General features: G+C 34.9%; 1 protein-coding gene across 2 annotated transcripts; it reads right to left on the bottom strand.

Annotated features, from left to right (window-relative positions):
• Nucleotides 1-9,898: 9,898 nt before the first annotated feature.
• Nucleotides 9,899-23,309, bottom strand: LOC110462849 (transmembrane and TPR repeat-containing protein 4-like). 2 transcript variants are annotated; one of them, XM_021517068.1, is made up of 15 exons: nucleotides 23,246-23,309; nucleotides 21,138-21,509; nucleotides 20,271-20,490; nucleotides 19,704-19,791; nucleotides 18,710-18,834; nucleotides 18,023-18,148; nucleotides 17,440-17,601; nucleotides 16,699-16,901; nucleotides 15,713-15,887; nucleotides 15,143-15,271; nucleotides 13,608-13,687; nucleotides 13,130-13,237; nucleotides 11,943-12,084; nucleotides 11,251-11,365; nucleotides 9,899-10,533 (listed from the first exon to the last, which is right to left on the bottom strand). In XM_021517068.1, the coding sequence occupies exons 2-15, from the start codon at nucleotides 21,482-21,484 to the stop codon at nucleotides 10,211-10,213; spliced, it is 2,343 nt and encodes a 780-aa protein (XP_021372743.1). In that variant the 5' UTR covers nucleotides 21,485-21,509; nucleotides 23,246-23,309; the 3' UTR covers nucleotides 9,899-10,210. The 2 variants fall into 2 exon arrangements, with proteins under 2 accessions (XP_021372743.1, XP_021372744.1); XM_021517069.1 differs by having other exon boundaries at nucleotides 23,257-23,299.
• Between the last annotated feature and the right edge of the window lie 862 nt (nucleotides 23,310-24,171).

Raw genomic sequence — 24,171 nt, 5'->3', positions numbered from 1 at the left:
TGGGCAAAATATGCATCACATGTATGACAGGTAACTACAAATCTAATGTTTTTCACTAATTCTGAATACCATTTTTTTTATAATATAAACTCTGTTTGCAGGGTGATTTTCGCTGCAGTTTAATATCCGTCCTTTAAGTTCTCTTTAATAAAGACAAATTTATTATGAGAATACAATACAATTGACATACAGTATATCCTACATAGTTATTTCACGGAGTAGGGACAACCATCGTTTTATGGCAGGAAATCCATGATACACACGTGCTCTTATCAAATTATTTACATCCAAGAAAAGATTGATTAAAAATTCAATAGATTTTAACTGCAACATGTGAAATCGGCATCTATTATTCACATGGTTGTTTGATATACTATATCCCTCGACTAATGGTGTATACAAACATTTGTTCCGGTTAAAAAATTCGATATTGCTTTAAATATTTATAAAAACCTTTAACAGGCGGATTCACTTGCTTTCCAGGAGCAAATTGTATGGATTTAAAAAAGGTCAAAGAGAAGACACTAAAATGCAATATAAAAAGAGCAACGTCAGCTAATTAGCAGCAATAGACAAAAAATATTATGGTGACAAATAAAGTACTTAGTCCAGTCATTGAAAACAGTTTAAAAGGGTTCATCATCATCTGGTTTCACATTATGTGATCTCATGGTGTACAAAGACAGAAGATTTGTTGAGCATGTCCTAAATCTAATTATTTTCTATGGTTTGTCGCATAATACCATGATATCTCTTCAGTCCTTTTTATTTACATGTCTCCTCTGGTGTTTGTATCTTCAATTCACCTTGTTCTGGTGTCCCGTCCATTCCTTTCTTTAGAATATTTTCAGTTCCTTTTCCCAACATGTCGCGATCGTCTTCATTTCTTCTGGTGTTGCATAATTTCAATTCCTTTGTTTTGTTATCTGATTTATTCCTTTTGTTCGGAAATCAACTCAGTTTCTTTTATTTGGAAAAAGATTCAGTTCCTTTTATTTGAAAATTGACTCGGTTCCTTTTTTTTGATTCAGTTCCTTTAATTTGAAAATTGATTCAGTTCCTTTTATTGGAAATTGATTCAGTTCCTTTTCTCAACATGTCGTCTTTATTCCTTCCGGTGTTGCATAATTTCAATTCCTTTGTTTTATTATCTGATTTATTCCTTTTTGTTCGGAAATCAACTCAGTTCCTTTTATTTGGAAATTGACTCAGTTCCTTTTATTTGGAAATTGTATCAGTTCATTTTATTGGAAATTGATTCAGTTCCTTTTATTGGAAATTGATTCAGTTCCTTTTCTCAACATGTCGTCTTCATTCCTTCTGGTGTTGCATAATTTCAATTCCTTTTTTTTGTTATCTGATTTATTCCTTTTGTTCGGAAATCAACTCAGTTCCTTTTGTTTGGAAATTGATCCAGTTCCTATTATTTGGAAATTGATTCAGTTCATTTTATTTGGAAATTGTATCAGTTCATTTTAATGGAAATCGATTCAGTTCATTATATATGGAAATTGAATCAGTTCCTTTTATTTGGAAATTGATTCAGCTCTTTTGTTTGAAAATTGAATCAGTTCATTTTATTTGGAAATTGAATCAGTTCCTTTTATTTGGAAATTGATTTAGTTCCTTTTATTTGAAATTGATTAAGTTCATTGTATTTAGAAATTGAATCAGTTCATTTTATTGGAAATTGAATCAGTTCATTATATTTGGAAATTGAATCAGTTCATTTTATTTGGAAATTGAATCAGTTCATTTTATTGGAAATTGATTCAGTTCATTATATTTGGAAATTGAATCAGTTCATTTTATTTGGAAATTGAATCAGTTCATTTTATTGGAAATTGATTCAGTTCATTATAATTGGAAATTGATTCAGTTCATTTTATTGGAAATTTATTCAGTTCCTTTTGTTTCAAAATCGATTCAGTTCCGGGAGGATCCTTTTGTTTGGAAATTGATTCAGTTCATTATATTTGGAAATTGAATCAGTTCATTTTACTTGGAAATTGATTAAGTTCCTTTTGTTTGAGATGTCTACTAAGTGCCTTCTACATTAGTGTAATTTCATTTCCCGTTGTTTTGCTATTTGATTAATTCCTTTTATTTCGGTATTGTATCTTTTCTTTATTATTTGATTTCTCTTCATTCCTTTTCTTTGAAATATTTTCAATTCCTTTTGTTTCTGTGTTTCCTTGATTCCTTTTGTTTTTGACATCTCTTTAATTCATTTTGCTTTGGGCTACTTTTATCTCCCCTCCCCCTTTGTGTTGCTGTCGTATTTATGTCTCATCAGATATTTATTTTGCGATTGCGTTTAATGTCCTGCCTTGTCAACCTTTTGTGTCTAGGTTATTGACGATGATGCAGTAGTTTTCCAGTTAACTCCAACCCATTATTAAGCGATAGGCCAAATCGATTAACTAGACAATCAAATTATTTATTATATAATATGTTATACAACATCTATATAGCGCCATATCCACTATCAGCAACGAATTTATGCGATGACCTCAACATTCACATGATGATTAACACACTCGTTTGATACGATCAGCAAGCGTGAGAGGAGCCTTACCCAATCATATATTACCAAGTAAAACCCTGATCGAAGGCTAATTTATGACAAGAACACATTGAATATTTTGTTATATTTTATAGTTTGTGTGATATATGCAGACTTTTGTATTTACTTCAGATGAAGATGACAATCAGAAATTTGAAACCGGTGGACTGTAATAATAAATAATAATAATTCGAAGTTCTTATATACCTAGTTCGTAGGGCGTCCCAAGCGGTTCAAAAAATAGTATCCGTGGTTATAGGGCCTTCGGAACCATCCAATATCTTTCTCAACTCCCTGGGGAGCATACAGCTGGTGCTGCCATTTCATTGCTCACAGCTAGCATTCAACAATTCTATCACTGCCCAACCACGTACTGTTTTACAGCTGAGTAGACTGGAACAAGCAGAGTAAAGGATCTTGCTCATAGATACAACACAGTGCCGTGGTGTGACCTTCGGTCACGAGCCCAGCGTCCTACCACTAGACTACCGTGCCTCATTGTCCAGGTTATGATATTTCATTGTGATGGTACTGTCAAGTGGCCCATGCCTCAGTGTCCCTATTCAGGATTAATTGACTATCTACCTTTCAAAAACATTGATAAAGTGGACTTAATACAAACTAATACAATTTCATGAAACTTCATACAAGTGTTGATTGGCAATGCCTTGAACAATTTCGCGTTTCAGGTTACTGCGTTAAAGGTAAAAGTACTCTAGCGACTTCATTTCCGCCTTGTTTTCTTTTGATATTTTCAGTGACATATTACAGCAAGTGTTTGTAACCAGAAGTCCTGGATCACCTACCTGTAAATCTAAGTTATCATGACAACATCTTCGTAATAAAAGCAATATTGCAACTATTTCCCCATTCAGTATACTCTGCCTTTCTGTATCAATATGGTGCATAAAACAATACATGCAGCCGTTCAAAAGGAGCAAGGCTTTGAAGTAAAAAAGCCTCTTTTCCTCATAATGCTTTGCTCCTTATTATAGATAAAAAAACTCGGCTACCTAGTACACTAAAACACATTAAATCTTGCCTATCCAACTACATATGAATACCCATTATACCTCTGCTCTGATATCACCGCAAACTCTAATGTTCTCCTTCGAAGGAGGACAGTGACTAAGGTGGTTGGGTGTGTAAGGTAGGTCTTTGACATCACCTGAAACTTCAGGGTTCTCTTTAAAAGGACAGCAGTGTCTAAGGTGGTTGGGTGTGTAAGGTAGGTCTTTGATATCATCTCAAACTTCAGTGTTCTCCTTCAAAGGACAGCAATGAGGAATTGTCAAGTAGGCCCCTGATATTACCTCAAACTTCAGGGTTCTTCTTTAAAAATGGATTTTCATCTTACCAACATATGACCACTACATTCGCAAGGAGATCTCAGTAATTTCTTGAAAACATGAATAACTTCTTTTTAAGTTTCATTATTATGTTTCAACTAAAACCCTTACTTTGATACAAACAGAAAGTTAAAGCAGTTATCAAAAGCTTTACAAATCATGCAATTGATAAGTGATATAACTTGCCAGTTAAAAAATGATTCCGATGCTGTTTATTCAGCAAAACCAAAATATTCGTGAATAGACCATACTACATTTGGAGTTTTTATCTAGACAATGGCTGGTTTGTATACGTACGGATTACATGTTAAAGTTCCTTTAAGGTCAATAAATAAGTAATAAAAGGTGTTTTGTTTAAATATCATTTATTGATAAGTACAACAGCTGATGAAATCCCTCATAACACACTTTCAGTGAAGTTAAGAATACAGATCTCCTGTACAAAATTTTAAATACAAAGGTACACCATGTATTAAACAATAAGATAAGGTCAGATTCTTGAATAAGAATCCATAACGAATTGGTTTTTTTAAAAATCGATTTTCTTATCCTCGACAGGTATATCTCCACCACTTTTTGCAGTGTGATGTATTCTTGTCTCATCCCTAGTGTTGAGACGAAGGGATTGCATCAATCTTACGGACTTTATCTAGATATACTTAGGACAGACATATACTGAGTATATCTAGGTAAAGTCCGTAAGATTGATGCAATCCCTTCGTCTCAACATTAGGGATTGCATCAATCTTACGGACTTTATCTAGATATACTTAGGACAGACATATTCTGAGTAATTCTTTCTTCTTAACTCATCCCTAATGTTGGGACGAAGGGATTGTATCAATCTTACGGACTTTATCTAGATATACTTAGGACAGACATATACTGAGTATATCTAGGTAAAGTCCGTAAGATTGATGCAATCCCTAATGTTGAGACGAAGGGATTGCATCAATCTTACGGACTTTACCTAGATATACTTAGGACAGACATATACTGAGTAGTACTTTCTTCTTAACTCATCCCTAATGTTGAGACGAAGGGATTGTATCAATCTTACGGACTTTATCTAGATATACTTAGGACAGACATATACTGAGTAATACTGGGGGGTTGACTCATCCCTAGTGTTGAGACGAAGGGATTGCATCAATCTTACGGACTTTACCTAGATATACTTAGGACAGACATATACTGAGTAATACTTTCTTCTTGACTCATCCCTAATGTTGAGACGAAGGGATTGTATCAATCTGACGGACTTTATCTAGATATACGTAGGCCAGACATATACTGAGTAATACTTTCTTCTTAACTCATCCCTAGTGTTGAGACGAAGGGATTGTATCAATCTTACGGACTTTATCTAGATATACTTAGGCCAGAAATGTACAGCAACACTTTCAATGATATGTAAAGTATCAATTAAACAATGTAACATAACCCTGCCAAATTTGTGTAATATACTTTAGTACAACTGTACTACATATCACTGAAAAATACATCACATAAGTTCAAACACATCCGATTACTAATTCTAGTCTAAATAGCATTACCTACAGATGGTATCCATGAAAGATGATTAGGTTGGTTGGTTGGTTGGTTGTAAGGATTTAACGTTGTGTCAACAGCTAAGGTCATTCAATGTAGTTATCAAGAATAAATAAAGCCTTTTATTTATTTGTTTATTTATTTATTCAAGAACGTGCCTCCATGTGTGTTGTGTATGTGTGCATGTGTGTATGTGTGCCAGAGGCAGGGTTGATTAAAAGATATATCTATTCTCATGAGTTAATTATCATGTACATGTATCAGGAAATTAAGGAACTTGTAGGAAGCTGTGAGGTTATTTTTTTAATCCTTTTGATTTGTTATTTATTTATTTGTATGTTCATGTACACTGTTTGATCATAACGATTTACAAATCAAATATAAACTTAACATACCTTGTTAACCGCATACGTTTTATTTAAGAATAACTCCAATATAAAAATGATAAACACATATCGACACCCATACATCACCTCTTGACTACTCTCTATGTGTAGCACATCTAAATGTCAAAACACACAAATCTACAACATTTTCTTCCAACTAAGTACTTATGTAACTCTGAACAGCGATATAGATTTATGTCAATTTTCTAGCATTATAATCATGGTTGTCTTGCTGTTACAATGTACATGATATAAATGGCTAAATATTGACAAAGTGTAGACTTTATGAAGCACTGGGATACTTCAAAATCCCATACCCTCAGACAGTATGCTTACAGAGATAAAGTGGTTTCTTAATGTGTTTTAGGATGAACGTACTTTCAAAAGAAAGGGTCTCAGGATTTACCTTGCTTCTATGTATATATTCAGTGCAAACATACACAATTGTAGGTTAGTTTAAAGTTAATCAAATATTACCACATATTATATAAACTTTACGAAAGCTGATATACTTACTGTGGTTCCCAGTCTAAGGTTAATTCCCTTGAATTTCCTTTCAGCGGTGGTATTAATAGAAAGGTCTGTACATCTTAACTACTAGAAAAATATAACAGTAATGTTAGATATACCTTACGAACAGTAAAATGTTACCCAAAATCAACATGAACATATTTTAATTGACAATAAGGAGCAGGCTTTCTTTATCACACACATAGTAACTTATCTAATACAAATCATTAGACAACATTTGATTTGCAAAATAAAGAGGTAAAAAAACACAACTAATACACAATTTTTTTATTCTAAATGCCTCTAAAAAAAAATATTTTATTTCAGATTATTTTCTTATTACATGTATTGATAAATGAAATTCTTGTATAAAAAAAGTGTTTTAAAACGTTAAGGAAAGGACGCATGTGACCTATGTGAAATAGAACATGAAAATCATGTCTGGAAATTGTCATTATAATGATAGCTAGGTACAAGGCACAGAGGGCACTATCTCATAATCATTTCAATCTACATAAAATTTCAAAAGAATCAACTTTGATATAAAAAGATATATGTATCTATTTTGTGACTTTATCACCTTGTTTCTTATCACAACATATGCATAAATGAGTAAGAGAACTTACAAACTTAAAACAACACTGAATACACCACTAACAGTTTATATTACCCTAAATAAAAGGTACAAATTCTGGAATGTTTTGTTTGCAAAATATTTAAAGCAGAATTTACATCCTCATTGTAAAAAAAAAAGTATGTGTGATTTTTATTATATCATCTTTTATGGTATATGGGTCGTTTTTCAATTGATTACACCGTATTTCACATAACATTGGTAACAAATAACTTGACAAAATGTGAATCATGACACTGTCAGGACATCGTTTTTCTGAGGAGAAAAAAAACGGCACCCTTTTTGTAAGAAATCACAGTTCAAATACTGAAAATAAATTCGTAATTATCAAAACAGGTTTAACTCATTCACCCCTAAAGACACATTCTAACTCTTCCAATTCAAAGGTTGGAATAGTTCATTATGCAATTTCAAGGGTGAATGGGTTATGTATAACATACTAGAGGCACCAAGTTAGGTAAAGCCTATGTGAAAATGAAACCTCAGTTTCATAACCAAAAAAGTTACCGTTATTAAGTCTGTGATTGTTAAAACAAATATCCACGTGTCACATCTCAATTTACTCTACAGTCATATAACATTTCCCTTAGAACTTATCCAGTTTACGTTTCTGTATTATTGATTTATTCGAAAAAATGGACAGATTGAGATTCTTGCCAAAAAAGGCATAACTTTAAGGTCTTTTTACCCCATAACTTTTACATACATAACAGTAACATCAAAGAGAATAGCTATAACATTTGCATACAATGCATAATTCACTTTAACTTTGATCTAAGAAATATATGAAATAATATTATTTCAATTCAACAGCTGTTGTGCTTCTACAAAACTGTTATCTTAATGATATGGTAATAAGGGTTTCTCTGAGACATCACGAATATGCATCATGTATCATTCATGAAAATTCGTATTTTACATTCTTTTATATACACATAATTCATGAATATTCATAACCAAATTGTTTATATTGTACATGTATAATATTCAGATATTCATAATCTATTACAGGTACTGAAGATAAGCACATTTCTAAGTGCATATTTTTCATCTATATTGCTGACAAACAATTGCATCTGCAAACCAGCCCTCTATTCCCAAGAACTACAAACAACTGGTGCAATAATTCCTGTGATTTAAGCTAGGAAGAATATTGGGTTTCTAGGACAGCTGATTGTACAACCAAGTGATTGGAGGCACGGTAATCTATTGGTAGGACACTGGGCTCGTGCCCGATTAGTCCAAATCATTCTGACGTTTTATCGACTTTTTTCATATCGGTCTGTCGTTGATTAACGACAGACCGATATGAAAAAAGTTGATAAAACGTCAGAATAATTCGGACTAGCGCCCGATGGGTTGTGGGTTCGAGTCACGTCACGGCACTGTGTTTTGTATAAGATACTTTACTCTGCTTTTTCCAGTTCACTCAGCTGTAAATGAGTATGTGATTGGGCAGTGCTAGAATTGTTGAATGCTATCTGTGAGCGCCGAAAAGGCAACACCGACTTTATGCTCCCCAGGGAATTGAGAAGATAATCGCTGCTTGCAAAGGCGCCTATAACCATGGTTAAACAGTGGTTAATTAAAAACTTCAAATCATTAGTATTATTAATTATTACAGGGTTTAATGTCACATCAACAGCTTCATGTAAGGAAAAGTAACAATGTCAAAAATCATTTTTTTTCTTGATTCTCTTGAGTGAACATTTGTACCTTCATAAATATTCATTATATCTTACGAATATTTCATAGAAACTTTACAGTAGGTCTCTTGACCAAACAGTTCCACTTTTATGAATATTCATTATCTGTTATAAATATTTAAAAAGTATCCAATAGATGTGTACATATTGAAAAGTAAAACTCACTTAGATTAAAAAAATACCGTATTTCAATGTCATGTTCAACACCTTAATACAAATGCTGCAAAAATGTTTCAATGTCTTTTTATATATGTAATAATATAATTTATATACACCAAACACATCGTATTCAAAAGAAATCTTGGCCCCAATTGAAGTTAAAGCAAAATACAGGAAGCATGTTTACAAAATAGGTATCTGTTATCATAAAAACTCTCAAAGATTAACGATGTTATATTAAGAATGAAAAACAAAAATTATAGAAACACTTAATATGACATGAATATTTGATAAATAACTGTAAAATATGAAGTTATCAAGATAAATATGCAAATAAAAGCAAATAATCACAACCAAACTCTAACAGAAAGTGATCCAACCCTGTAAATGGTGTCTCATATAAACAAGTAGTATTTGAATGATATGATCAATGGAAGTAACACAACCTACGTTGAAGACAAAGAGAGAAAAACGACAACACATGCATTGATTTTAGTGACAAAAAACAAATGACAGATGTGAGCACTAATGGTGAGAAATCACCAATATTTTGTAACTATTGTACAAACTATCTGAACACACAAGCCTCTGTTTTGAGACAATAATTAAAAAATGAACAGAACAAACAGGTGAAATCATAACACAACTTGAAGTTCATGGAAGCATAATGCCTTATAAACTGCGTAGTTCCCGTACTGTAACCACCATTATTTACGTACACGTGTACTTTGAATGTTATTAATCACAAATGCGGTAAACAAGAAACTAGTTCACATGATGAAATTAATGAATGAACAATGCCTTATATGAGTATATATTTCGGATTTTAACAAGCATACTTTGCATATTATATATGCTAATTAGCTTGAAACAAATTTCCTGTAAACATCATAATCATTCGTATAGATCTGATAAAGTTAATTACCTCCCTTAAAATTCTGAACACTCTTCAATAACACAGGAAATTTATCTCAATTGAAATTGACATTAAGAGAGGACAAATTGAATATCAAGTGGGTTCAATGGACAGATAGACAGACAGATAGACAGACAGATAGCCCACTGGACAGACATTAAACTCCAGTATCTCCTGCTGATGGCTGATGTATAATTTTCTCAAAAGTAGAAATCAAACTATCTGGATAGTTTTAATGGTACAAAATTGCCACACTGAGTTTAATTGATTGATGATTAGAAAATCTCTTTTTAAAATAATTTTGGCGTAGACTTTGTAGGCCTTAAAACTTCTTTCCATGTATAGTCACATATACATAACTACAAACTTACAGGAAATTGGATCTTTTTCCAAAGCTTAATTTTTTGGATTGAATGGTCAGATTTTCAGTGACCTAATTGTTAGCCTTGCCTATCTTTCTATACAACATCTTCAGGTTGTCGTGTGTGTTTACAGAGTCTGGCTCCAACTGTAGCGCACGTTTATAGGACTTCTCAGCCAGGTCATGTTTGTCCCAGCGGTGGTACAGTACGCCTAAATTGGCATGAGCTTTAGCCAAGTTTGAATCAATTTTGATGGCTCGCAGAAAGTACTGTTCACTCTCCTTATAGCGGTCAGCTTTCCCCATAACATTGGCTAGATTGATGTACATCTGTGCATCTTGACCGATGTACTTGAGTGCTTCCTTGCCTACAGCCTCTGCCTGGTCCACTTGATCTACAACAAAAAGAGGTTAGAAGAATTCAACAGGTTATTTAGGCAGAGGTCAGAAGTCAACAGGTCATTTATAGATAGAGGTCAAAGACAAACAGGTTATTAACATGATGGGGTCAGAGGTCAACCGGTTATTACATAATGAGGTCAGAGGTCAACAAGTTATAACATAATGAGGTCAAAGATCAACAAAGTTATCAGGGCAGAGGTCAGTAGTCAAAAGGTTATTACCTGGTAACAAAAAGGTCAGTATGTTTTTCACACAAAAAGGTCAGAAATCAACAGGTTATTAGCTCAGATAGGTCAGATTTCAATGCGTTATTAACACAGACAGGTTAGAGGTCAACAGATTATTCACACAGATGTCAGAGGTCAACTGGTTATTTTAGCAGAGGTCAGAATTCAACCGGTTATCATTACAGAAAGGTAAAAATTCAGTAGGTTATTAACACAAAGAGGTGTGAGGTCAATATGTTATTAACATAGAAAGGACTGAGGTCAACAGATTGTTAACACACACATATGTTAAAGATAATCAGGTTATTAACACAGATAGGCCAGAGGTCAATAGGTTAAAGACTGACAGGACATTATGAGTAACACAGAGATGTCAACCAAATATTGTTTTACATGGATGCCAATGTACATGTACATCATAATTCCTAAACCAAGTAACAGCCTCATACAATATTATAGAGTCAGCACACCAACGGTACATACTGAGGTTATCCAGGAGGATGACCATATTGTTCCAAGCGTTGAAGTGTGTAGGTCTCTGTAAGGTAGCATTCCTCCACGCCTGTATAGCCTCATTGTGCATCTTCAGATCCAAGTACTACAAGCCAGCACAAACACATTTAGGAGCTTTCATCAACTTTTTCTACTCAGCATAATAGACAAAGCTCAGGTAAATTTTTCAGTGGATGGAATGACTGAAGTGCAGTTGACAAGTTAAGGTACAAGGCAGAGCCTGGTAGTCTGATACACATTTAGCCATGGCATGCTAGTCCTGTTATAAATTTTTCATCTTCTTTTCAATAAACACAAATAGTTATGATTTTTAAGCACTATAGTAGGACTCTACAGTAATCGGGATAAAATCAGACTACACAAATCTTTATTTTTTTTAAATAGTGGTATGTTACAATGTTCGAATACTCATTGTAAATAATAAGTACAGAAAAACTTGAAAATAGACAAACTTATATACCTAATTTTGATGTAAATATAATATAATTTTGAATAAAATAAAAAAAGAAATAGAAAATAATGAAGCAAAACAATGTTTGGATACTTAACATGCTTTTGCAGTTAACAAATATTTTGCATAAAAGAGCAGTCAGAAATTAATGATTTTACACACTGGACACAGATGTAATAGAAGCTCTGGCTATAAAGGCTGTTAAGCGTACCAAGTTGCCAAGGTTGTAGTAACAATCTGGGTATTTCCTACGATGTAGCAGGGCCCGGAAGTAGCTTTTCTCTGCCAAGTCGTTCTTCTTGAGGTTAGACTGGACGATACCAAGGTTCATCCAAGCTGCGGCAAACTCATCTCTGTTCACAAGAGTATTAGGTTTACACATTAGTCACCGAGGACACTGATTTCCAGTAAAACATTTTAACTTTTATTACTAGTGAAACAGATTTCCAGTTATCAACTAGACTTCTGCTATAAATGTAAAATTGCATTCGATCATACACCTTTCAACAAGAAGGAGATTGAATTTTAAATAATGCAGAAAAGTCATATAAATGTCAAAAAAAGAAAAAAAACATTATGGCATAAAATATATCCCATAGGATAATTGGGTCAATCAATTGGCAGACATTGGGTACATGTGTAGGGTTTCTTTACAGTGAGTTCTACAATTAAAGTTATCTGCAGGATGCTAACAATAGTACCATCTCCACCAACCATGAATAAATAAAATTTCTATTAACATGTTCTATGTTTTAGTGGATACTGAGTGTCAGTTAGCATGTTCAAGAAAACCAAAGTATCAGAAAGAGATTTAAGATTGATATTTTTTGTGAAGTTGGTAATTCTCCATAACACACAAGGCCCAATGCAGTATATTTCTTTTATAAAACTGAATGTCCCATATTTTGATAAAAAAAAAAAATTGTGTTAAACTGAACGTTTCTTCATTCCAAAATATGAAGTTATACCATATCAGAGTAGATATCACTCTGTATTGCATGCATGCTTTGTGACCCGAGATTGCGTAATGCTTTCATAATGACTCTGTAAAAGTCAAAACATGTACATTTTGTATCTCTGGTTGGAATAGACCAAGTTTGCCAGACAACTATCTGTCGAAATGTCTTAGTCTGCTGTCAGGGCCAGAGGAAACTTGGGCTATGGTTAAAACAGGCAAACGGTTATAAAAATATCATCACATGTGGCATGGTAGCTGGGGATGTGTAGTCACTGTCGTACATAATCATATGTTAATTTGAGGGGATGGAAACAGTGTGTGTGTGACTACCGGTACATGTATTATATCTGACAAAATAAAGCACCTAAATATCTTACCTAGTAACCTATGTGTAACTGCAATAATTAATTTTTATTTAGATAAGCAAATTTTGTCTTTACCTAATTCCGACGGCCTTCATTAGGAGCTCCTCTGCCTCCTGTAGGTCTCCCCGGTCTTTTAGTATGTTAGCTAAGTTGTTCATAGCCTGGTCATACTCATGATTTAAACTGGAAAAGAAATTAAACATTTAATTGATCTTCCATTGCAAACGTTTTCTGGTTTTCAGAATCTACATTCTTGAATGCTGTTGGGTTTTTTTCAAATTATTTGGTTTCAAAATGAGATGAAGTAGAAAATTAGCAATTAAAATATTTCAAATAATTACAGTAGGTTACTTCAATTCCGCGTGATATATATTTTCCCATAAATTTCAGTAAAAGACCAGGAATATCTAGTATTCCGAGGAGATATTTGGCCTTCATAGTATACCAGTATCATGTAAAACGACTCTTAGCCATGACTTTGAATTACCTTTTATATGACAACAATATTACTATGCTATCAGATATTTCCCCCCGGACTTAAAGATGAGTGTACCTGATGGCATCTCTGTACTTCTCTATGGCCTTCTCCACGTTTCCACGGTCTCCATTAAGTTTAGCGATGTTATAGTGCACCTATGAAACAACAACAATCAGAACAGGTAACACCACACAAATCAACACAAACTTGGCAATCATTTGGTTTTCAGAATAACAAAACTTAACAGTACCACGTTCACACTAGTCTCCAGTTTTGTCACCTCCCTTGCCTCTTTTATGTGTCAATCTATAAGTACATTTCACATATTTATATATTTCATTGATATCCTTTACACTCCATCATTGATACAATTAATTGTACTTTGTCCCTTTTTTATTGCCTCCCTTACCCCCACTGTATTCCAAGGGCCGTTTTCGTTTAAACGGTCAAACCGGTCGGACCACAGTTGTTTGTTTATTAAATATTTGTTTGTTTGTGTTTTACAAGAGTATTCTGATGCTGCTTTCAGGCGAGCTTTGACAAAGCCTTGCAAGGCCTACATGAACGTTTGCAGGTCCGCAAGGATTTATACCCGAAATTGTTACATTATAAACGGTCAAACCGGTTGTTCCGCATAAACGAACAGGCCCTAAGCCTCCTTTTTTTTGTCTGATTTTTTTTTTTTATATCTCTATAAATTAATCAATTAAGATGGGCGAAAGCGCTAGCGAATTGTAGTCTTTGTGTTTGGTTTTATATATAAATCAATCAATATATATACCTTGTTGACCCATTTGACAATGTCATATGGCCATGTCATAAGTATGATAATTCCCACATGTAATAAAACCTGAAGGTGCTACAATTGGTCAAAATAGGGGGAACATATTCCTAAACCACTGCAGCAACTACTTGTATTTAACAGGTTTTTTTCCAGATAAATTTGAATGTTTTTTGCTATTTAATGGATTTGAAATTTAATTTAATTATTTTTATTTTCATTGCATTTAAAACTGTTCATTATTAAAAAAAAAAATGAAAAGAAATCTGGAACTACTTTTTTCAAATTATGAATGTTATGTGATAAATAGAATCTTACATGTGCGTCCATGTCATATTGAATTTACTGAACTCGTTCAATAAATTTGATAAGACACAAACACTCATGTAAGATCCTCTATTTATTGTATATGTAATTGTTATAGATATAGCAATCTTTTTTCGTCTCATCTTGCATCCTGTATTTCAAAGTTCCTTTATAACTTTTGTTAACAATTCCTTCATAAAGCTGCTTTGGTATATCACCAAACCACTTTACAATGCCAAAAATAGCTTGACAAATGGTGGCAATATAACAAACTATTAAACATATTGTTACAATTTCTTTTCAACAAATTGAGCATGTTTAGTTCAAATACAAAAATTGACTATCATATTTGTTGATTCGGTGACCCATGAACTACCAGTACTGACAGTGGAGCTCGGCAGTAAAATGACAGATCAAAACACCAATCTGACAAACAATTCTTAGATATCTCTTAGAGTACCCTCACAAGGTTATGGTAACTCACAGGTGTGAATTGCTTACATCTGTCAATAGCTTAGCATACCTTTGCATTAAGGGGACAGACATTTACACCAGCTTCAAATAGTGACATCTCCTTTCTCCACTCATAGCTCCTGTGTACACAACGCGCAGTGAAAATGGCTACCAGGAAAATTAATGTGTACCTCACCACCTGTCAAACAGAGGCATATCATCAGGTACACAGAACAAACACATAGTTATAGACTCAATTACCCTTGGTCCAATAACTAGGACTTGCAAGACCTTTGACCTGACAGTAAAATTTTGATTAAGTCTGATTGAAAATCAGTATAAACATACAAGAATAGCTATTTGACATAACATATCACAAATACAAACATACAAACATTTTCTCTATAGAGAGTTACTCTCAGAAATTTGCCAAAGTGTGTCTTTCCATGGGCATCTGCCTTGTGATGGATCGGCCCACGTTTTTGAGGTTTTACCTGTGGATCTGCCCTCTTTCTTGAGGGTTTACCTGTGGATCTGTCCTCTCCTCTTTTTAAGAATAGGCAGTATTCTCCTATGACAACATTAAAATAGAAAGTCCATCTCTACAACTGTGTTTGCAGATAAGTTGTGTTTTACTCACCTGAGGGAAGGTGTGAGTTGATACAAGCCTCTGGACACCGAGTACAATGATTATACAGTAGCCTGCAGTAGACAGGTACAGTACTCGCTCAGCAATCACAAAGCCCACACGGAACAGAAGGTTTGTGGCAGGTAGGAAAGGAACCACAATCAGGGCCAGACCCATAGACAGACATCTGCAATGTACAATTGCCCATTGATAAACATTTGACCATAGACAGATAATTGACCATAGACAGATAATTGACCATTGATAAACATTTGACCATAGATAGATATATAACTGTACATATATTTGACAGTAGAAAGATATTTGACTGTAGACAAAAATTTAACCAGAGACAAATATATATGGGAGGAAACTGGAGTACCTGGAAAAAACCAATGTGGTGGGGTAGGTGACCCCATACCTTTTCGCATCCGATCGGGGTATTGAAACCTGGCTGCCTTGATGAAAGGGTTATATATACCTATCATACCTAATGAAGAAAATATGCTCCAATAGAACCGAAAAGGATAAGGACTATTCCATAATAAAATCTATGGGGGAGGTGGGAGGCACATGTATTAATATATTATGGGTGGTGGGGTTAAGTTCAGATATGTCTGTCATTCCTGACATTACATCATTTATATTATATGAAGAGTGGTATAGGGTCTCAGAAAAAGTGCATCCCATATGGTTATTTCTGGAGCAGCGCTAAGTAAGTGGTGATAAATAAGAGACTAGCCTATTCTTATGTAATCTGAGTAACGATATCAATGAAACATTGTCTGAAATATCATTTTACTTAAAGCATTTCATAATCTTATATTTTCACTATTCATCAGAATAATGATCTAATTATCCGTCTTGTAAACAACCATGCTGGGCCTATGATAGTTAACTCAAATGACTTTTATAATTTAGTATCACAATGGCTGCATTTATCTGTCAATCCTGAATGCCTGTTCCTGCGGACTATGACATAACACGATTTCAAGTACCGTTTCTCCCGATCCATGGCACCATTTAATGCTGCAAACAACAATCCTCCGAGCACCAACCAGAATGCAAATACAGCCAAAACCCGGGGATCCATCAGAGACTTGATGACAGGTAAACAACCCATTGACCAATCAAAACAAAGCCACCAAGGGTTGACCAATAGGAAACCGTTGATGGAGTACAGATAGTTGTAGTTCAGCACCTGAAACACATATCAAAAACTAACTTCAAATCTAACGAGTATCTGTTAATTTTAGGGTTGATTCAAGAACTGGAAATACATGTAAAGCCACATCTGATTTAAACTCCTGAACCTTCAAAATCCAGTAGAATGAGCACTATTAACACTGGGCGAACATGTATTATTTTGATGAAGGGCGAAATTTTCACTTTGTAGAACAACATTCTCAGTATACAGTAATACCTACCCTTGTAAGTTTTCTGTTAACAAAGGAATGTGGGTTATCATTGAATACCTACCTTTGTAAGTGTTCCGTTAACAAAGGAATGTGGGTTATCATTGAATACCTACCCTTGTAAGTGTTCCATTAACAAAGGAATGTTGGTTATCATTGAATACCTACCTTTGTAAGTGTTCCGTTAACAAAGGAATGTGGGTTAACATTGAATACCTATCCTTGTAAGTGTTCCGTTAACAAAGGAATGTAGGTTATCATTGAATACCTACCCTTGTAAGTGTTCCGTTAACAAAGGAATGTAGGTTATCATTAAATACCTACCCTTGTAAGTGTTCCGTTAACAAAGGAATGTGGGTTATCAAACACCTGGAATGTGGGTGTGGTTGACCCCATTAATCTCCACCGTGTCGCAAGGATGGTCAGACCTCCGCACAACAATAACAGCTGGCGCTTCACAAGGGAGGTAATCCATGACCCATCATCCTGTTAAAGAAAATTCATTGAATATACCTAGTTACATAACCTTACCAAACAGCCCTATCAGTATATCCAGTGAAATTAACAGCTGCCCTATTAATGGCAACTGTATTCTATTGCAATACCAATTCTCTTTCTGGATGCCTGTGTAATAGAACTTGAAACTTTTGAGAGGAAAGAAAAAATGCTCCATGTGAAATGTGACAGAGGAAAGAAAGAATGAAATACAGTTAAAATCTGACAAGTGTCTGATACAGGTAGAAAGGAATGACAATGTGAAATGTACTTGGCCAAATGCAAACATGTATTAAATCTGGCAGGTTTGGGGTCCTAACCCAGGGCACATTCTCAAATTATGTCTGGAATCTGTACAAGATTGAAACTCATATTCTTAGCATATGCATTGTGACAGCGCATGGGAAAGTACCTCTCTGTGTCCAGTGCTACCATTGGAGTGACCATTGTCCAGTGACTTGAATTCTTTTTTCAGCCCAACAGCGGCCAACACATCCACCCTACAGATCATAATGATATCGAAGGCACTACAGATTCCCTGAAACAAAACAAGCAGAGTCCATTAAGCTACCTTTTGATAAAAATTCAAACTTACATAATTTCTGAAATATTAAAGCAGGTGAGTGAATCAAGAAGCAAAATGTTTTGGATACCAAATGCTTTTCTTTTTTTGTGAGTGAAATTGTTCCAGAACATGAGTGGAGCCAGGCACCCTATTTAGGGACATCTTCGATCTCCAGATCTCAAATTTATGGACACATTACTTGACAGGATGAAATATATTTCACTGCTACAATTCTAGTTGATAACATGAATTCAATAAATTTATTCAGTTGTTACGAACATGGAAGCACCTAGAAGTTTTTTATTCTGTTGAAAAAGTATATTTCATTTTAAAGCTATCAATGCAAAAGATTTGTTTTCTCTTATCTATTCAAGCGTGTACACTCTATATCACATAGTTTACAATCTGAAACAATAAAACGTTACTGTTGCGGGGAGGTGATTATAAGTTTTAAAAATCTGCCTTTAAAACCCCCCACCAAAACCTGATATTTCATTTTATCAATCTAAAAAGAACTTACAATGGGATACTTACAATGACAGTGATGCCTGTCTCCTTACACAAGACAGACATGCCACAAAGGACGATACTAAGGAGGATATGAGGAAGAGAGAATGAGGAAGGGCGACATAGCACACTATCTCCCTTTTCTACTGCCGCTGCAAGGTGACAAAAAGACATTTAAATATATTGATGTATCTTTTTTTCTCCTTATTTAGATTTATTTTATTCCATTTTATATATACCATTGGAAGCACAGTCCCACTACAAGCAGAACACAATACATCTCCGGCACACACACATAGGGAGATATTAGCTAGGTGGGATAGGACTGGTAGTAAGCGCTCGATAAGGCAGCTCCTGCAAATTCCTCAAAAATTGTATTGACTAATGTATATGCTAATTGTATAAATTGTATATCTATGTACTGTAAAGCGTGTTAGAGTGGCATATGTTAGCTAGATAGGGCGCTATATATATATCACATGTTGTATATTATTATATTATTATCATTCAGACATATTGTTTGTAGTTCATTCTGATGTAATCTGTAAACTGATGATGAAATTGTAGTTAAAATGGATACACAACCTTAAATAAACAAGGACAAGATGGATTTTAGAGACCCTCAACTCACTACTTAATTTATATTACAGGTGTTATTTACTAAAACCCAAGGGTTCCATTCCTGGTACACACATCTTCTCTACACCTTGGTGTAATTCATTACAAAATTGAAGGCTATGTATGTGCCACCTTTTGGATGACACAAGTAGACTAGTTTGATCATTTGATGTACATCACAATAATCATGCAACAGCAAAATGGTAAAATTGACCTGCTCTAAAGTTGAATCTACAAATGATAGGTATCAGCTTAGCAGTAGGTCATTTTTTTTATTTCTAAAACTAGTCAAATAACTATTATCATGTGCCTTCAATTTTGTCATAACAAATTCCAGGGGCATAGAGAAGATACATGTATCAAGAGCAGAAGACCTGGAGTTTGAAGATGGTTGCATACTGACCTTGGACACACGAATTTACATAAAACTTGAAGGACAGGATGAAGAGTAAGGCACATAACAGGTCTGCTCGACCCACAACCCCTGCCACCTGTAACATGACAAGTATAATTATGGATGATACTTTTCAGCCAATCTTGCGGTCCCCGTTATTACTAATGTTAAACTATTTGCCAAGGACCAGCCCCACATTTAATGCTGGGTTGGAGTCCTTCATTCACTCCTTGATCTTCAGTTAGAGTTATGACAATATATTTAAAATAACAGACAAGATGACAATTTTAATGATTTGCAGTAATTTTGAATTAAGCATTCAGTTTGTACATAACAGTGTAATATAGAAGAGTATACATTTTGTTCAACTGTTGATCATCAATTTAAAAAGTCCAATGTTTTTGTCCTTAATTTCAAGTTATTCCATTCAATATCCTATTTCTTTAGTCTGAATACTGAATTTTCTCACTAAGGCTCATAAATGAAACATAATTGGCCTTAACAGAGTGACCTAATCAGATTTACTTAAGAAGCTTTACTGACAGTTATGGTAATATCTGTGAGAGTGTTACATACAGATTCTGTGTGGATTGGATGGACGGCAAACAGTATTGCACACAGCAGTGATGCCCGAGGAGTTCCAAATGCTAACGAACCCGTCTCCTTGGCAATGATACACTCGGAAAATAAGTTGGAAAATAGTGATAACATGAGCACAGAGACAATGCTGTGGAGTAGGATGTTGACTATGTGGAACCCCAGTGGATACAGACCTCCCGCTAAACTGTGGCTCCACCTGTAACACGACGGATACAAAATATTACATGTATAATTTGGTGAATTTTAAGATACATATCAATATAAACCCATGTCAATACTGTACAACACGAAATATTCATGGGAATTTTCTTTCTTGGCTTGAAGCCATTTAGATAGTATCGTGGTACAAAATTTAGTGGATACCCCCATATAAACAAAAAGTAGTCAAGTATATCAACTAAATTTGTTGTAATTATTTTCGTGGTTACGTAGCCTCCACGAATGCACATTTTATGTTACACAGTGCATCAATGCATTTTCATTGACAGAGTTGCACAATAAAAAGTTTGAAGGACGACATACACGTCCAAAATGTAAAGAAAGCCATTCAAGTTTTTTCTTGGAACCTTACATATTATACCATTGCAGCTAAACAAAAAGTTATAAACATGTAAGATATGATTTCAAGATTAAGTTACATTTTAGCATCATTGGTATTACTTTTAGTACTGTTCATGCTAATTTGTATACATGTACATTCAAAATAAAATTAACAAAATCCATATCACTTTTTACATTATTTTTTGTCTGAGAACTAAGAATTGTAAGAAAACGTTAATTCATTTTTTTTTTAAACCAACATCAGTAGCTAGATGTCTATGACTTGTGAATCTTTAAACTCACCTGAAGGTGAGAACTGTGAGAGGCCTATAGGACTTGTGACTGGTTTTGGACGCGAGATTCTTGCCCCAAAAGTCGTGGAAGAACAGGTCCGTAACGGGTACATCTGTACTTAGATCTTTATTGTTCAGGATGGCCTCACTGTCGTCAAAAACAAAGTCACCATCGTAGCTGTTGGCAAAGCAGAGCCCAGCTAGTACAAAGACAACAACATAAGCTGAGGTCAGACTAAGTCGCGGGACAGGTATAGCATCGTCCCAGCTTCCTTGGGACCTGGTGTCATTGTGTAGGGCATGTCCGTTGGCACCCTTAGAATGTGACGATGACCCATTTTGTTGTACTTTGTACATAACTATGTGTTATCTGGAAATCATTCTGAAAAGTGAAAGACAATAATGTTAATTTAATTAATTGTAACTCTGACATTTTTTCAAATATCAACCAGAAACTTGGTATGTAGGCGTGTTATAGATATAGGAATAACATATCTTCTTCTTCCAGTAGCTTTATAGTGCAGACTGTACTCGCTACCATATTATCACACTAGGTACATACTAGGTGCATATCACTTACTTTGGTCAGTATTGTCTTGTGATGCTTTCTTAACTGTACAGGCTGAACATACATGTCACACCACCACTTGTAAAGAATTAATTCATCTTAAATAGGTCAATTTTCAAACATTGACCTGAAATTTGGCAAACAGGCGTATTGTAGTAAGACGAGGAATAGCGATAAAGATAGTGCCTTTGCTGGGGCTCGAACCGGCGACCCTTGGCTCTCCAGCCTGATGCTCTACCGCCGGGCTAAAAGGAAATTACCTAGTACAGCTGCACTTGTAAGGCATTACCTAATCAATGCACATCTTTTACACTATTCCCCCCTTTTTTCAAAAACCAATCCACATGTTTTACTCCCTGCTCTGCTTTATGAAAACGTGGAATTCTCTGACACCGTTTGGTATCGAGGAGTGACTATAATCAACAAAAAGATGCGGTCTGGTAATCTTCTTAACAATAATTATACAATCCGCATTCGGCCCGGATTAATACGGTTTGTTGATTAGCCACCCCATGACCTACAAAAATGACATTGGCTCAGGTGGGAAAATTTGAACGACTGAAAATTGAGGACTCTACTGACAGGATTTAGCAGCTGTTGGTGATAATAAGAGCTGATTTGGATCAATAAATAATCCATTTATCGATCGATATACATATGTATGTGAGGTAATAATATGTGTTGTGTCATAGTAGATTTTTGTTGTGAGCACCTCATAACTGTACGATACCAAATGATGTTGGAGAATTCCACGTTTTCATATAGCAGAGCGCTCTGGCCCCACACCAGGCATATATATGTCAAAATGTCTAAGTCTGGTGTTAGGGCTAGTGCTAGGAAACTCAAGGGCTAATGCCGTCGAAGGGGATCGAACCTGTGACCCTTGGCTCACCAGCCTATTGCTCCGCCGCTGACCTAAAGGGAAATTCCCTATAGCTGACGCTTGTAAGGCAACCTTAAATCAATGCACATCTTTTACAGTATTATAGTTCACATGGACAACACGTCTTTGTATGTCGCTTAAGTTAATTATTTTAGTCAGTATTTTCAAAGATTTTGTCTTGCAATGCTTGTTGTCAATTGACCCTTTAATTATTGTCGGTTGAAGACACTTTTGATTGTGACTGATCGTAACGAACCCCTGTGATGCATGTACAAGGTGAAAAATCTCGAAATCACAACCCCACCTTAATAAAATCTGCTACGGAAACTTCCATAATTGAATAAAAAATGGACTTTATGATCAAGTTGAAAACGGAAAGTGACGTTACTTGAAGAGGAGAAATTTGGGATAAGAATGCATTTGTGAAACCCTCCATCAAATGGAAGTCGTTGTATTAGAACGTGGACCTTTGAAACTGGTTTTCAAGCTGCCGTGCAGTCAACCGTGTAAACAAACCACTGCTTCTGAAGACTCTTCTCCCGGAAACTTTTATAAGTGTCCTACCCTGTAAACAATCAACAGAAGGTGCTTCACACACATAGCGCATTGTTTATAACGCACTTTTTGACAAAACCCGTACACTTCCAAAGTAAAATGCAATGTTTACCTTTTCTGTACCTGTGTATTTACTTTTTGCACCGTCTCACCTGGCGAGGCCGCTTACATCCGTGTAAAAATAACAACATTGAAAATAAGCATTGCCGAAAAAATAGAGGCGTGAATATATATAAAAACTCTTCAATTTACAACTTTTTAATACTCTGAAACATTTAAGGATATGGTTTTGCGGTCTAACGGCGGCAATATTAACTGTATTACCAAACAATCTACTTCCAAGGGAGACAACTTCTCCAAAAAAAAAAGAAGTTGTTGGATATTTTATTGAACAAAAGATATATATAAATAAATATATTAATGATCTTGACCAAGAAAACATAAGAATGTCAAAAACAATGTGGGAAGGGGCATTAGAAATTAAATTGTCTATGCTCTAACATAAATATATGACAAAACAATTTGTTTCTGTGTTTTAGCATTCATAGGCGAAACATTTTTTTTTTTTTTTATACTAATTGAGAATTAGTATTTAAACAAGTTGAAGTAGACTTTGGCAAATTGTCATGGTCCAAAAACATACTTTAGGTATCGGCTCATGCATGCTACCAGGGATTTTCTTTCGTGTCCAGCAATGACCCNAAAATTCTCGGGGTGGGGTGGGGGGTTTCCTGAAGCCCATAAAACCCCTCTGGATCCGCCACTGTATATATAAGGATTTGGTACCTGGAAAGGAAATGGCGAAATAAACACTAATAATAACCACTACATAAATAGATGCTTGGCATGAGGAGACGAACAGAATAATGCACAGAGACTGACCCCTTAATTAGTTAAACCCCGCCACCAGGACATAGTCCCTGAGTTACGACATTGAAACGGTCGTGATCCTATATCCTTATAACCATATTTGCAGTTGATATTCAGGAGGAAATTATATATCCATGCTACAAAGATTGGTCTCCGAGGGCAGCTCCG

This window comes from Mizuhopecten yessoensis, unplaced genomic scaffold (genome assembly GCF_002113885.1).
Source record: "Mizuhopecten yessoensis strain PY_sf001 unplaced genomic scaffold, ASM211388v2 scaffold10837, whole genome shotgun sequence".
NCBI classification, from domain to species: Eukaryota; Metazoa; Mollusca; class Bivalvia; order Pectinida; family Pectinidae; genus Mizuhopecten; species Mizuhopecten yessoensis.
Note: the sequence above shows the minus strand (reverse complement) of the source record. Positions and strands in the feature narration are given on the sequence as shown.

Excerpts from the sequence above, each read along its gene's own strand:
- LOC110462849 (XM_021517068.1), bottom strand. The coding sequence starts at position 21,484 with ATGTACAAAGTACAACAAAATGGGTCATCGTCACATTCTAAGGGTGCC. Across the intron at positions 13,688-15,142 it reads TCTGTCCCCTTAATGCAAAG|GTGCACTATAACATCGCTAA; the intron begins GTATGCTAAGCT and ends GTTGTTTCATAG. Across the intron at positions 10,534-11,250 it reads CATCCTCCTGGATAACCTCA|ATCAAGTGGACCAGGCAGAG; the intron begins GTATGTACCGTT and ends TTTTTGTTGTAG.